The following is a 17,191-nucleotide window of genomic DNA, read 5'->3' on the forward strand; positions in this document are numbered from 1 at the left end:
ACTACACCGAACCTTCCATTTATGTCGATAAGTGTCAATACTTTTTTATATATATTTTTAAATCAAAATTTGACCTTTATATACAATGTAATTTTCCGACGAAGGGGTGTCACTTGATACCCCTCGGCCAAGGGTGGGTCCGCCCCTGGGTGAGGAGGGAGAAAACATAACACTCCCTTTATTCTAATTTGTTTGTCTATTTTTAGCGTGATGGAAATTTTCAAAAATTATTTTTCTTTCGAAATATATAGTCTTATAAATTAAAAATAGATAGAATGTATCAAAATATCTTTTAAATTTTATTTTTTAAAATGTATTTTGTGCAAAGTTAAAACAAAAAAAAAAGTAGACAATGTTTTATTTTGTTTTAAATAATGAATTAAAATAAAAAATAAAACAAATAAATTGAGACGAGGACTATTTAGAAAGAAAAAAAAATTGCTCGTATATTTTATGATATTTAGAAAGAAAAGAATTGCTTGTATATTTTATGAAACTTTTTTGGGTCCCCGACTTCCTGTTGCATATAAAGCAAATACATATTTTTTTCCTTTCTAATAAATATATATAACATCGTTTGGCTTAATATATAAATTTAAATAAAAATAAAGTATTTTTATAATTTATAATTTAAATATTTATATGACTAAAATTATTCATTACAGATAAACAAAAAAATAAGTTAAATTCCTTATTATTATAGAAAAAACCATTCTTTTTCTGATCGAACTAAAAAGGAAAGTTTATCACAAAAATTGATCATACCGTGGAAGTAATATTTTTGATAAAATAGTAAATTTTACTAGTAGACTGCTATTTTAGCTAGCCTTTGGCCCCAAGTTTCCAAGTATTTTTGTCAAATAATAAATGTGCTAAGTTTTTCCCAAGTTAACACCCTGCGTTAGGCCCCAAGTTTCCCAAAAACTATTTGACTATTTCAAAAAATATGATTTATACGCATAAGTTCTAAAAACTATAAAAATATCCATAACTTTGTATTATCTATTTATAATGAATATGTTCCGTTAAAAATAACCTTATAACATAATTGATAACAATCAACAACAACAAAATAAACAATATAGGCAAGAGCAATACATTAATACATATTCAAATTTATCATTGATTCGGGTATAATTATAACAACCTCCGGGGGAGATAGTAACAAACTATTTCTTTATATAATCTTCCCACATTCTACGAACAATCTCTTCCCGACAAGCTTTCATTTCTAGATCAGATATGATAGAAACGTTTGTCTAATTAGATGGATTTTCCTAATTTTTCTTCTTAAATTTTGTAAATCACTATTGATTTCAAATCAACACTTAAAAATGGGGTCACAACTCACAAGTCCTATGACCAAAAACCTACTTGAGACTCTAGATACAACTCTGAATCAAGGTCAGAGATTCAAGACTCGAGTCCAAAAAAAAATCTCAAGTAGTAAATTCAAATTAAAGTAAATCTTAAATATAAGCTAAAATTAAGTTATATTGAAGATTACTTTAAAAATAAATTATATTGGATCGAACTAAAATCAACTCAATATGAAATTAGCTTATACCTTACTCATAAAAGTTTGAATGAATTAAGTGGACCATCAATTTTTGAGCATATTTGACATCCCTCCTTGCAATCATGCATCCCCTTGTCCATTTCACGTACCTAAAACTATATAGTAACCTCTATATAAACTAGGCTAAATTAAACGTGTAAAATGATAATAATTTTTTTGAATTTTCTTAAGTTGATTCAATGTATACATAATTAAAGTAAGAAAACATAACAATAATGAAACTTGTTTTCCCATTGATATAGCAAGCTAGTTTCCTCAAGGTAATAATGAAGCTACCATCAAGCATTAAGGGGAAGTGGTGACGGCTGAAAAAATATTTTTTGTGAAAGTATATACTATTATTTTTTGTCATTTGCTATATTACATTTACCTCCTCTATTTTGATTTCTTTGACAAAACTTTTGATCTATTTCTCTTTATATTAATAACATGAACTAATTTATTTGAAATAGCAAGCGAGGCCTACTCATTATCTTTCAAATAATTAAGAATATGAGGTTAATTATAGGTAGATCACCAGTAACACCATGTTTGGATGGTTGTTACCGGTATTGTATTGTATTGTTAGTTTAAATATAATGTTTGTTTTGATTGTTACTTAAATTTTATTGTATCGTATCGTTTAAATATATCGTTAGGTAACGATGAAAAGACTTATTTTATGTAACGGCCGATTTGGCGTGATCGAATCGTTACCTTAATATATTTTTCTATTTTTTTTTAGTATTTAATAATTACATTTTCATAGTAGCTCTACCCCGTACACTACTTTTCATGTGGGTTTATCACTCAAATTATGAATGCGTGACATTATGTAACGGCGAAAAACGATACAATCTATCCAAACACCCGTATTCATTAAAACAATACAGTACGATACAATACAATATAACACAACACAATATAATACGATATATTATGAAACAATATGTAACAACTTAATCCTCCAAACAAAAGTGTATATAGGACTAGATTGGCGTAATGTGTATAATGTCAGCTTTGAAAAGAATAAAATTTGGAAGCTACATATCTACTTAATCTACCTTCAAAATAAAAACATGAAAAATACTTTAGATAATCTACCATTAAAAATTCAAATATAAAAATAAGAAAAGGACACATCAAAATCAACAGGTGCATGCACGGATCATAATATCTTCTTTGAACACAAAATGTTATCGAAGACTAAGGACCCGTTTGGCCATGTGATATGAAATCATGATATTGTATCATAATATGGAATCATGAGATGAAATTGAAGTTTTGTTTGGACATGCGATATGAAATTTTTGTGTTGTATATTTTCTCATAAACATAAGAATCTCATAAGTTGTAAAACTATTAAAATAGCCCTAATTGCTTATTCAATCTTACCAAATAATTTTTTTTATAAAATCGCATAATAAATTAATACAAATCTATTTGTTTCCCACTTAAGTAACAATGTCATCAAACTTTAATTCAATAAAACAAATTGAACATAAATTGTAGTGAACTAGTCTTTAATATAATTCTCCCACATAATACGGGCAATCTCCATAAGTTCTAAAAACTATAAAAAAAAATATGTATATATCCATAAGTTTGTATTATCTATTTATAATGAATATGTTCTGTTAAAAATAACCTTATAACATAATTGATAACAATCAACAACAACTAAATAAACAATATAGGCAAGAGCAATACATTAATGCATATTCAAATTTATCATTGATTCAGTTATAATTATAACAAATTTCGGAGGAGATAGTAACAAATTATTCCTTTATATAATCTTCCTACATTCTATGAACAATCTCTTCCTGTCAAGCTTACATTTCTAGATCAGATGACTGAAAAGACGAAATAATATTGCTACTCTGAGTCGATTGTTCGTCATATAAATATTTATTAGTAGGAAGTAATAAATGATGTGTATTTTTTTTTTATAAAATATAAAAGTTTGAGATAATTTTTGAATTTTTTAAATTTCCCAAATATTTCTCAAGTGTCCAAAAACTAGTTTTTCTAGTATTTAAGAACTTGGAATTCTTGGCAAAAATTTTTTTGGTCCCCGAGTCCCTGTTGCATATAAGGTAAATACATATACTGTTTTCCTCTTAATATAAGTAGAATTGTTTGACTTAATATAAAATTTAAGTAATTTTTAAAAAAAAAATTATGATTCTAAATAAGTTTTAGATATTATATGACTATAAATTATTTAATTAAAGAGAAAAAGAGATTTTTAAAAGTAAATTCTTTTTAATTATAGAAAAATATCTTTCTTTCTTTTGATCAACTAAAAAGGAAATTGTATCATAAAAATTGACTATTTATTGAAAGTAATATTTTTGGTAAATTAGTAAATTTTACTAGTAGACTACTATTTTAGTATTTTATTTATAGTGGGGGCTAGTCAAGATTCAGTTACCATGTAGTTGGGAGAGATCCTGTCATAAGACCACCACAATCCTCTTGTCTTTCTCTTTCTCTCTGTGTTTTAAGAGATTCAAGAAAATCTTGGTGACCCAATTCAAGAATCTTCAAGAAATTGTAATGGGTACTTGCCATTTTTTCTCCTTGTGTTCCATGGGGGTTTTGGGGTGGGTGGGTAAAAGTTGTTATCTTGAGTTTGTTTTTGTTATTTTCAATACATGAGTGTTTTTGTGTTAATGGGTCAATCTTGAATTTTCTTGATTTTTTTTTCTTAGCTTTGTGTTTATGGTTTGTGTGATTTGGTAGATTTGTTTAGTTGTCTGTTTGTTTGGTGTCTCCAACTACTGATTTTATTTGTGTTTTTTTGAGCTGTTAACATTATTGAGCTTTTGATGTCTATGGTTTCCACACACATACATAAACATAGAGGCGGAGCCAGTATTAAGAGTTTGAGGTTCTAAATTTCCTTCACTTTAATTTTTATTGAATCGTCAATCAGTTTTGTCAAGAGTTCATAAGTTAATATTCATATATATGGTGTACGAAAAAGCTATTGAGTTGTTCTAATACACGAACCCCACTTAGCTCCGTCCCTACATAAACATATAGCCCCACCAACACACACACCCAAATATAGGTACAGTGTACAAATACCTTTTAGCCTTCTTAATTAGCCCTTCTTTGGTATTATTTGGTTATTCTTACTCATTCTAGTCTTAAATGATTTGTCAAATTTAATTTTCCCCCTTTCCTTAAAAATTACTTGCTTTACATTCTTGGTTGGTAATGCTGATTCTCTCTGTTTGTGTTTTTATCTTTTTGTTTCTAAAGCTACAGTTAGCTATTCTCAGAACATCATGGATGATGAATATGAAAAATTCATAAGAAGAATGAATCCACCAAGGTACTATTTCTTCAATTTGTTGGTTTTTTTAAACTTTTAATGATTTATTATTAGTAAGGCTTTGCATTTACATTATGTTTCATTGTCTTTATGTTAGAGTGGTGATTGACAATGATTCTTGCAAAAATGCTACTGTTATACAGGTTTGTGTGAGTTTAGGTTCTTTGTTGTTTTATTGCTAGTGAAAAAGGGGATCTTTTATAATTTTGTTTAACTTTCTAGGTGGATAGTGCTAACAAACATGGAATACTCTTAGAGGTGGTACAAGTTTTAACTGATCTTAATCTTGTTATCACTAAGGCTTATATTTCATCTGATGGTGGATGGTTCATGGATGGTAATCATCTCTGTCTTTACTTTACTTTTCATTTCATCCTTTGTCGCTCAGATTCTTGAAAAATGTGTTGACAGATGTGTGTCAGATTCTCCAAAAGTAGTGCATTTTTGGAGTGTGAGCAACATCTGGCATTTGTTCCTTTCACTTTGAAAAGGGAATTTACGACACTTGTGTTGCTCGAACTCTTCAAAAATGTGTCGACGGGTGTGTGTTAGATCCTCTAAAAGTAGTGTATTTTTGGAGAGTCTGAGCAACATCTAGCATTTGTTCCTTTCACTTTGAAAATGGAATTTACCTCATCTTTTAAGGGGTGATTTGTAAGTTGATACTCTTTTGGCAGTTTTCAATGTGACTAATCAAGAAGGGAACAAGATTACAGACGAAGCGATGTTGGATTATATCATGAAGGTGAGTTTTATCCTGTGTGCAAAAGTTAGGCACTTGTTCTTTTGCATTGGTGTGGAAAAGCTACTGAATTTTGTTTTTTGTGGTTGTCATTTTCAGTCTCTTGGTCCGGATTCTAGTTTCGCGTCATCAATGAGACGATCAGTTGGAGTTACTGCAGGAATGGACTACACTTCAATTGAGTTAATCGGAAGTGATAGACCGGGGCTATTGTCTGAGATGAGTGCTGTCCTCACGAATCTCAAATGCAATGTGGTTAATGCTGAGGTGTGGACTCATAACACCCGAGCAGCAGCTATAATGCAAGTTAAGGATGAGGAAACGGGAGGTACAATTAATGATCCGGAAAGGTTGTCTATGATGAAGCAACTTTTGTGCAATGTACTTAGATGTAGCAATAAATTAAGGGATGCAAAAACAATAGTATCTGACGGGGTCTCTCATACCGAGAGAAGGCTTCACCAGCTAATGTTTGCAGACCGAGACTATGAACGTGCTGCTGGTGAAGTATTGGATGAAAAAGAGAGGCCTAATGTGAGTGTCGTTAATTGGCACGACAAGGACTACTCCGTTGTGACAATCCGGTGCAAGGATAGACCAAAGCTTCTATTTGATACAATTTGTACATTGACCGATATGCAGTATGTGGTTTTCCATGGTAATGTTGATGCTGAAGGACCAGTAGCCCAACAGGTACTAGAATTTCCTATTCGTTTCGCAAGTTCTAGCATTGTATTTTTTCCCGGAAAATTTGTGAACTAAAACTATAAACTCTGTTCTCATTGAAGGAGTACTGCATAAGACATATAGATGGTTCCCCGGTGAAATCAGATGCAGAACGACAACGAGTGATTCAATGTCTTGAAGCAGCTATAGAAAGAAGGGTATCTGAGGTTAGCACTAGTGATTCACTTCCTAAAATCTTCTTAGATCCGTTATTCGACATTTATTCAGCTCTAGCTAGCTTTTTCGTGCGAAATTGGTAGATGTAATTGGTTCTTCAATTCACTGGTGTCAACTTATATCCTTTACCTTGTCTATGTTGATCAAATTCTGTTTCTGGATCCTTTTGGAGATGATATTTTAGCCTAATTCGTTGATTTAGAATTTCAAGACTTCGTGAGTACGATTTTGAACGATGCAAAATAGGTTCTTTTCTTTCTGTTTTGTCTTCAATACAACACATACAATGTTATCTCACAAAGTGAGGTTTGGGAAGATAGAGCGTCCACAGACCTTACCCCTACCTCAGAGGTTGTTTCTGATAGACCCTCGACTCAAGGAAAAACAATATAAAGCGACATAACAAAGAAAAATACTATGATGATCGAAGTACAAGAAACAACAGATAATAACAAAAAACGAAGGACAAGAACCTATAGGAGAAAAGACAAACCGTGAAGTATAATTTATTTATTAGAGTAAAGGTGTCTCTCTTAGCTTGTCTAGTGCATGCTTCTGGCAATCTATTTGTCTATTAGTTGTCTGATGATGTCTTACAATTCTAATTTATTGCCTCAGTGATGTCAGATAGATTTGGAAATATCCTCTTGGAAGAAAATATTGGAGTCCTATAATGTCATGTTCTTGTCTTGTAGGCTTTGGATTACGTTTTAATCGAACATCGTTTTTCATTTTTTTCTCGTGTCTTTCCAGGGATTGAAACTAGAACTATGTACCACGGACAGAGTAGGACTACTCTCCGATGTTACTAGGATCTTCCGCGAGAACAGCCTCACCGTCACCAGAGCAGAAGTGACAACTAGAGCTGGCAAAGCTGTTAATATATTCTACGTTCGCGATTCATCAGGATATCCTGTTGATGCTAAGATCATAGAATCCATTCGTCAGACAATCGGACAGACGATTCTTAGTGTGAAAGGCAACATTGCAGAGTTAAATCCAGTTCCACAAGAATCTCCAACCAGGTTCCTTTTTGGTGGTCTATTCAAGTCTAGATCCTTTTGTAATTTCGGGTTGGTTAAGTCGTATTCTTGAAAGACACTCGATCTAATCCTCGTCGCGTGTACATTTGATCCCCTCTGCATCATCAAACCTACATTGGTTCTTGCTAGGTTTAAAGGCATGTCATTTGTCTGTAAAGATGTTTTCGTGATCGTTTTGCTATGTTCATTGGTTATGGTTCAATACCATATTGACCCAATGGATAAGCTATAAAGTGCTTATAAGTCAGTTTGATCAGCTTATAAGTCAAATGCCCTTTTACTTTTTTTGTTTTTGAATATATTTTCGTGATCATTTAGCTGTCTAGTGATTATGGTTCAACACCACGATGGTTCGCTAATACGCTAAAACGTGTTTATAAGCTAGTTTGACTAGTTTAATCAAATGCCCTTTTTACTCTTTTTTGCTTTTAATATGTCTCAACTGTACAGTCAAATGTGCCCCTTCATGTTAGACTTGATTTCGATGTTTTCTATAGTTTTAAAGAACATTAATTGGAGGGATTAAACATGAGAAAAAGGACAAATATGGTCCCTTTGTACTTGTCGGTAGGTTCGATATAGTCCTATAAATATGCACACAATAATTTTGGTCATAACACTTTTTGTTTTTGTCAAATTTTTAAACAATTTATGTTCGTTAAATTTGACAGAAATAATGACAAGAATAAAAACAAGAAACTCATATTTAAGTTTACGAAGATGTAGCTTTTTATTATTATTATTTTATATCGTTTTAATGTTTAGTGTAGTTTTTTGTGTTACATGTTTAGATCTTTCTAACCACTATTTTCATCGAATCTAATAAACATAAATTGTTAAATATCTAATTGGAGACTAAACATACTTAAAAACTAAAATTATTTTAAGCTTATCCTCAAACATGTGTGATGATTTTTGTCATTTTCTTGGGTAAACATTATATTTAAAAAATGTTATAAAAGATAATGTCATTTTAATTTTTTTTCCTTATTAAGTGGAGTCATCCACCTTTGACAAGGCGGCTTGTCACTTTTGATTTTGGTCATCATTAATAAATGAGCTTAGCATAATAAACGAATTAGTTTAGTTGGGTTGTCGTGGATTAATTGAATTCCTTCTACTTTTATGATTGGAGCATTCTAGCTTCTTTTTTCTCATTGAAAAGATAAAAACAGAAAGAAAAAAAAAAGTCTAAAATATCATTAAGCTATTGAAAATAGTATAAAATTATTCTCCGTTCATCGAATAGCCTCCAAATATCTTCGATGGCCACCTTTACATTTCATATTATCCTTATTTTTAATACCCCGTAATTTTAAACTCATTTAATGAATTTATTAATGACGTGGCGGTAAATGGTCATCTATTGATGGTCTTTGAAATACATTGATGTTGACAAAATTGGTCATAAAAAGATTAATTTCACTTCCCTTTCTTCTTTTCTTTTTTGAATAATTTGAGAGACTAAAAAAAAATGGATGGATAGAGTTGGAGCCCCTCTTTGTGACATCATTGTTCTCTTTCTCCCATCTACATCCCCATGGAGTAAACACTTTTGCAAAATTTAAAAAGTCATATCCTAGAAATAGTAGAGAAAATAAGTCACAAATGGAAAAGTGATCCAATTGATTTTCCTTTTGACCAAACAATGCCAAAAGGAAAGGAAATTGTTGTTATTTGAATATCTAATGTACACAACTAAGAAAAGACATTCTAAAATGGTGAAAGAATAAGTGGAATGAGGAGAGGAATGGAGACCTCTTTCTAGAGTGGCACTCCTATCTAACCAAAAAAGGAAATTCAATTCCCCTCTTCAACTTGTGCATGATTGATCCTAATTATGAAAATATTATTCATATATAATATGAAAATATTATATTTTATATATATATATATATGTCACTCTAGACGAGAATTATAATTTTTATATTACAAAGACTTGGAATTAGTATCTATTTTATAACTTTGTTTGATATTATAGAATTTTAAATTAAGCTACTTAAAGTTTATTATCTACCTAATTCTTTTTTACAATAAGAGCCAAGGTTAACTTGAATCAACTTTTTTCAAATTATATAATAAGATACTAACATTTTACCTACTGTAAATTTAAAACACATATTAATGATTAGTTATTTAATAAAAACAAAATTTATAAGTACTTTAAATAATGATACTTCATAATTAATTGATTAGGCAGCTACGTATAGACCACCTAAAAAAATATTTATTATTTGATTCATACCCTGATATTAAAAGTCTCTAACATGAGCAACACTTAAAATGACAATTCATAAAAGAAAAATACCAATACTAAGATCGGCTAGAACAAAGTGATCACCAAAAGGAATTACTGAATAACTTAGGAAGACAGATATTAATGTTATGGATGGTTCAATACTGAATAAATGAGTATATATCTTGTTGATGGAATACGATTCTCTTTCAAATTGTCTCATATGCTAGAGCTTGAAGAATTTCTAAACGATCGGCACATTCAGATCTAATACGTTATTATATTCTTATTGATATATTTCTCTTTCTAACCAAATCAATCAATATATAATAAGAAAATAGTTTGAATTTGCTATTGTATGAGCAATTTTATCATCCATTAAACTTTCGACACCATGGTCTTGTCTTGTCATTATTAAATCATTTTATATTTACTCTTTTCATTAAAAGGAATTTGGGCAACTTCGTATGTTTGAATTACACAAATTTTGTTCTTGTCTGGAAATCCAATATATGCCGTCATGATTATGATTATCTTACGTAATGATACATTTTATTTATTTTCTTATCAATGTTGTCTACAATAATTCAAGAAATAATTTGCAAATAGACATATAGTACTATTCCCTTTTAATTAGCACACAAGCACCATAAAGTAATTTATCTACTTTTTATTTTACTCATATATCTTCTCATTAGACTTTAACGGATGAAATCACTTATATTGACTAATTAAATACATAAAATAAGTGAAGATAAGATCATTCAAAACAGATTAAAGGCTGAGTCATTGACTAACTTATGATACGGAGACAACCAATAAAACTTAGTATAACATGAATTTTTGAAACTACAAGATATTGAGCATACGATATCTATATAATACATATGTGTAGGATTATGTAAACGAAATTTCACAGTATAAAAAGAGTTATTAGTATGCATACCTTACGGATAGGAGAAATTGAAATCTGTAGTTGATTAGAGTATCATGCTAATAACGTGTTTTAAATTAATAGCAAATAAAATAATATAAAATAATAAGATCTCTTAGACAAGAAATGTACTAAGAGAGATGATTTATCTTCTTTCAAGTGTGTTGGAGTGTGTCTTCCAACAAATATGAAGAATATCTTTTTAGAGAATATACAAATCATAGTTAGATATAAAAATTAAGTGATGCCTTAATTAGATATACGTATGCTATAGATTCATTGAATGAAATATCCACACAATTAAATATATATTAACATTATTTTTAAATTTTTGTGATTGCTCTCTATCACATGGTATTGGAATTTGGAGCAGCCATTAACATGATTCAACTTTTTAAAATAAAAAATAATCATCTACTTAAAACTACTATTCATTTTAGTCTGAGTTTGTTTTTTTTTTTTTTTTTTTTTTTTTTTTTTTATATTGGAGTCTGATTAAATTTAAAATTACGTCGAGAAAACTCACTTTAAAGGGTAAAGTGATTCCTAACATAGGCGACTCCAAAACCAGTAAGACTCGAATATAAAATTTCTGAATAAGAATTAAGGAGTACTTAATTACCACTCTAACACGACCCTTGTTGATTGAATCTAGTTATTATATTATTCCCTCTGCTTCAATACATGATATGTTCGAATCTAAGAGATGGACTTTTTAATTTTAATTGAAAAATTTATATATTTAAAATTTAAATAAAAGATACTATAAGTTATAGTAAAATAATAACATAATTTAATTAGTAGAGTCTGAAAATGATAGAATGTATACATATCTATCATGACCCAGACCGTCGTGAGTGGCACCCACACTAACCCTCCTGTGGGAGAACCAAAACTACAGCCCAACTAATCAACTTAACCAAAGTAATACACATTTAAAGCTACGGAAGCAGGTTTAAATAACTATATGATTAATATGGAGTCCCCATAAACTCCAAAGGTTTAAATAAACTAGTCAAACTAATGCGGAAGAACAACCCCTAGAACCTGAAAGTGATTGTACCAGAACTCTACTAAAGACAAGTCTAAGAATAAAGGGTACAACCCCAAAACTAAACAACACCTTAAACAAATAGTCTAAGTCCGAAATGAGTGGACTTAAACAAGAAAGATTCATGGCAGCCTGAAAGAACTGGATCACCCTTGAATTCGGTCACGCTCAAAAGTCACTTAGCTGAGGTCTATCAATAGCTGCTTGAAGATGCCCTGTACTCAACAAAGAACAAGCAAGTGCAGTATCAGTACACAACCACAATGTACTAGTAGGATCACGCGGCTATCCCAATAAGTGAAACATATGCAAGTAACCACAACATTATAAACATGCAAATACCGAACATATACAATATTAGTCATCTTTTCAGGATCAATGTAGCATCTCACGTTCTCAATAATACACATTGGTTATCAATTTAGAGCAACATACAGTCTTCCAATATCAATCATCATTAGATATGAACGTAATCATCAGAAGTAGATATACAATACAATTTAATGGTCCTCTCACGGAACCCAATTCAATGGTCCTCTCATGGAACCCTCACTCAAACTGTTAGAGTACCGGTACGTGGTACCCGATCCAATATTTATGCCGAAACGTGGCAATCGATCTAATGTTTATGCTGGAACGTGGCAATCGATCCAATGTTTATGCCGGAACGTGGCAATCGATCCAAGTTAGTGTGTCTAAACGTAACACCCGATCCATTCAACAAACCACAATCACAATCACAATCACAATCACAATGTATATTTTCACAATCATTATTCAATTATCCGCATTTACGATTAGGGTGATCAATAATGAAACATTCGCATAATACATGCATTATAATAAGCAATTACAAACATATATCACACCAACATGTAAACATAACCATCACCTACCTCGAATCCAAGTTTGTATCCGTAAGGCACTTAAATCTTCCCTTCCAGATTCTTCCTGCTTGTTCGTGGTCTAACAATATACAATTAACGCGAGGATCATCAATCAAAGGTCTAATTATCTGGATTATAACGAACTCAATAACCCTAGACTAAACCCATGATCCCCATACCCAGATTAGGGATTTTCCACCATAATTCCTAGATCAAAACCCTCCACATCGTTAATTACCCATTAGATTACGTTCTACGGATTGAAAAATGGATTCAGGAAGTTAAAAATCTTACCTTTAGCCTCAAGAATGGTGGAAAACTATCAAGAACACCCCTGGGGTCGTTCCTTAGCTCTCAAAGTTGAAAAGTGCAGAATAAAACGTTTTTGGGGTTTATTTTCGATCTAAGTCGCATCTGCCCCGCCATGGCGGGCCTAATACCGCTACAGCAGCCCCGCCCTAGCGGGAATAATTCCGCCACAACAACTTACATCTAACCAATGAGCAAATTTAAGAATTCCAAACCCCCATTTCATAACACACCTTCATCCCATGACACTCAGAAAATACTCTTTCACGCTAATATCAGTTTTGGGAGTTCTACTCACCCGAATTCAATTTTGTAAAGTTGTACGGTTCCTTAACGTCTTAGCTATCTACTGATGTAATTAAATTAATTAATAGATCTCTCATTTGTTACCAGCTATCCCTGGACCTCAATGACTCCGATTTCATCCAAATCTGGACTAGACTAGGAAATCTCAAGTTACTACGAAAAAGTTTTTCTGGTCCAACTCTTTCCCCATTGGTTTTTTCCTAACGACAGGATCAGGTCGTTACAATAGATACCAATTTACCCATCACTCGTCCCTGAGTGATCAACTAGGAAAGACTGGCTGGAGTAAGGATAGAGTAGTATCTGAATCGTCGAATTACTTGGGATACTTGTCTCGCATGCCCTTCTCGGTTTCCCAAGTATATTCCTCAACCAGACGATGCTTCCATTAAACCTTCACGGACTTTATCTTCTTGGTCCCCAGACCAACCAATTGAATACCTACACATCCTCTCATACAATGCCTCAATTAAGTCATCATAATACTCGAGTGATAATTATCGTTGATATTTCTACAACATGTTATCAAGGACTTTGACACAAACATCAGGACGAATCATTTCTCACTTAAACATGATAAAATTCGAAATCCATACTCTCCACAATTAGAAGTGAACCTGAACCAACCAACACACATTCATAATACCCATACAATCATAGTTCTTATCAACATCTCTAGCTCACAACATAAATTCCCATGAGCTTAAGTTATAAACATTTGATCTTTAGACATCATATACTCATCGAGGGATATGTCCAAGCATACAAGCCCTCTAACAACACTATTGAAATGCTAGATTTAGTAATTGTAGATTACCTCTTAAGAACAGTAGAATTGGACCCAATAATCCCCACATTCAACCACACACAATCAATACATGACCTCGACGACTAGATGAATGTTAAGATTGTCGGACAACCATAGATATGCATGGTAGTTCTATAAATTCTCATAAGCAAGTGGTACATGTAGAACTACTGCAGTACTTTAAAAACTCAAAGACAACACCAAATATGTCCTCTAAAATAACCAAATCTTCCCAATCATCACACTCAACCAAGAGAACATCGCAGGATCAGTACACCTGATCCACCACTAGGGATCCACCCATAAAAGTGAAAACACACGTGAGCACAGCTAGCGACTCCTACTCACAACCATGTACAAAATGAAATAGATGGTCACATAAGAATTTATAGAATAAGTATTGAATAACACCTAAGGTTTTCCTCTGAAGAGTCGATACCAGTCATTTCCATTCAGTTGACTCCACATACTCTTCACGTCATTCCACTAAGGTTAACACTCTAATTACTAACAACCATCATGACCACTCCGACCATTACCTTACTCTAACCCAACACTTTTAAATGAAAACCTTTCTTAGATACTTTAACAATCAAAAGTAATAAACTTTACGACTCAAGCCAAGTGTAAATCCTTTCAAAGGTTCAATACCTGATACAATTGATCATTTCTCACCTTACAATTTCATACCTTGATAAAATATATCACCACGAATGTAGACTTACAATGAAAATTCTGAATTGTAAACTCAACTGTATAACACAATCCCATTATCTATCAACATTAGCTTATACCTTTAAGATTTTTATGAAATCCTGGATCTTCGCTTATCATTGATCGCATCTCCATCGATCTTATAATATCTTTTCGCTAAAATTTCAATCGTATTCATTACTAAACTAAAAAACAAGCACTTATCATCACACTCGAGCTAATGTCTGTACACATTTTTCTCAAGTCCTTTCCAATAGTTTTTAACCAATCCGACAAACTTGTGATACTATTACCATAGCCACAACAAAACGAATGAGATCACACATCTCTGAACCCAATTATCTACCCCTCTGAAGATATCTCTTTTGCCTTTACAATCAATAAAATATTCTTGCTCTCTCTCGCCTCTCTCTAAAGGTTGTACTACATCCTACTATATTTTCCTTCATTATAACTCTAGTTCTTTAAAATTCTATTCGAGTGGTGTCCCACCATCTCTTAAACTTTCCATACACCCACGTTACTCACCAATTATTAGAAAATCACAACCTTGGATACTCGCAAGCCATAATTATTATACAAATTTCGCTTAACCACCAATCTCATTATATATTTGCATCGCGTCACAATCCATCACAAACTCTTATTACCATTGCGCTCAGTCAGCCTTGACTATCACTACGAAGTCAACCTTTTCATTAACATGACACCTCAAACTCAGGTAAACTCATCAAATCCAAAGGACTAACTCGATTTTATACACACCTTCTTACTAGATACTTCAATTTCCTTCACCCAAGTATTATCAATGGACTTTCTTTATTCATACACTTGTCATTTTGGTATCAATCCACTTCTTTTTAGCTTAATATAAAATCACCAGTCCCCATACTACCATCCTTTTTCTTAACAAACAAGACAGGAACACTCCACAGGGAAGCACTAGGAGGGATGAAACCTTAATCCAGAAGCTCCTGGATTTTAGCTTAAGCTCTCTCAATTCTGACACCACAGGAATGGACTCAATAGAGGGGGATTCGACCTCAACATCCCGAATATGAGCCAATTACGCCAAGCAATCCTGCCCACCAGTTTCCTATCCCGCACGAAAGATATGACCTTAGCTAACTTAGGCTTGTACCTCATTCCCACTATAACCTTTACTTAGCCGAGATCTCTAGAGTTACCGCCTTAGCATTACCATTAAGCACAACATAATAGGGGAACAACAAAGTCATGCCTAAGATTATAGCAAGTCAGTCATATCCAGCATAACCAAATTAACCCAAATCTGAAAATCCATAAACATAACAGGACAACACGATATATTTGGGTGACTATGACTGACTTTTCAACTGGGGTAGAAACATGGATGGAAGTATCAAATATATCACAAATCATATCATATTCTGAGGTAAATCACACAGACACATAAGAATAAGTAAAACACGGATCAATAGCACCTTAGCCATCCGATTACAAACAATAATAGTACTTGTGATCACTGCATCAGACCCTCAGCCTTAGCCTTGCCCGGAAAAGGCATAAACTGAGCCATGTAATCTTGACGGGCAACCTCTTTGTATGGCTGCACTGCTTGACTTGTTGGGGTTAGTTCGGATTCAATTCGGGCCTCTAAAGTGACCTGGGAAAAATAGAGGAGACAGGGTTGAGGTTCTGCCTCGCCCTATCCTGCTCTGGCGGGGAATTTTTGCCTTAGCGGCCTCTGGTTGGCAAGATTATCCTGCCCCAGCAGCTCCGACGGAAACAGTACCAAGGCGCTAAGTTTTTCTGGGGTCTTTCTCTCCCCTAAGATTCCCAAAAGTTTCCAGCTTTACCGAGCAGTTTAGGTTGATCCTCTTAGCTAGGACAATTAAAGTCTACCTCCATTCAATCCAACGATACACGATCCAACTCGTTCCTTACCAAAACTTCTTGAATGTTGTCACCTATAAACTTGAATCTGCAAATCTGACCTTAATCCTTTCACAAGCGACGATAGTAACTAGCGAGCCCCATAAAACTTCTAATTTTAGTCACAGAACTAGGTCGGACCCAATTCCTGACTACTTTAATCTTTTGGGGATCTACCACTACCCCTTCCCTTGAAACTACATTCCCCAAAAAGGCAACTGAAATTAACCAAAACTCACACTTAGAAAATTTTGCATACCACTTTTGTTACCCCAAGAACACCCAGAATAATACGAAGATGGTCGACATGCTCATCCTCACTTTTTGAATAAACCAAAATGTCATCAATAAAAACTATCACAAACGAATCAAGAAAGGGTTTGAACACACCATTCATCCAACTTATGAAAGTTACAGGCGCATTTGTCAACCCAAATGAC

The 17,191-nt window shown here is 32.7% G+C and overlaps 1 protein-coding gene across 2 annotated transcripts; it reads left to right on the forward strand.

Moving 5' to 3' along the window:
* Window positions 1-3,967: 3,967 nt before the first annotated feature.
* Window positions 3,968-7,872, forward strand: LOC102581080 (ACT domain-containing protein ACR4-like). Of its 2 annotated transcripts, none has more exons than XM_006367431.2 (8): window positions 3,968-4,124; window positions 4,832-4,904; window positions 5,002-5,047; window positions 5,127-5,241; window positions 5,582-5,649; window positions 5,746-6,339; window positions 6,435-6,539; window positions 7,303-7,872. In XM_006367431.2, exons 1-8 carry the CDS (start codon window positions 4,121-4,123, stop codon window positions 7,642-7,644), a joined length of 1,347 nt encoding a protein of 448 aa, XP_006367493.1. In that variant the 5' UTR covers window positions 3,968-4,120; the 3' UTR covers window positions 7,645-7,872. The 2 variants fall into 2 exon arrangements, with proteins under 2 accessions (XP_006367493.1, XP_006367494.1); XM_006367432.2 differs by having other exon boundaries at window positions 3,969-4,117.
* Window positions 7,873-17,191: the final 9,319 nt, after the last annotated feature.

Source organism: Solanum tuberosum, unplaced genomic scaffold, assembly GCF_000226075.1.
Source record: "Solanum tuberosum cultivar DM 1-3 516 R44 unplaced genomic scaffold, SolTub_3.0 scf00790, whole genome shotgun sequence".
NCBI classification, from domain to species: Eukaryota; Viridiplantae; Streptophyta; class Magnoliopsida; order Solanales; family Solanaceae; genus Solanum; species Solanum tuberosum.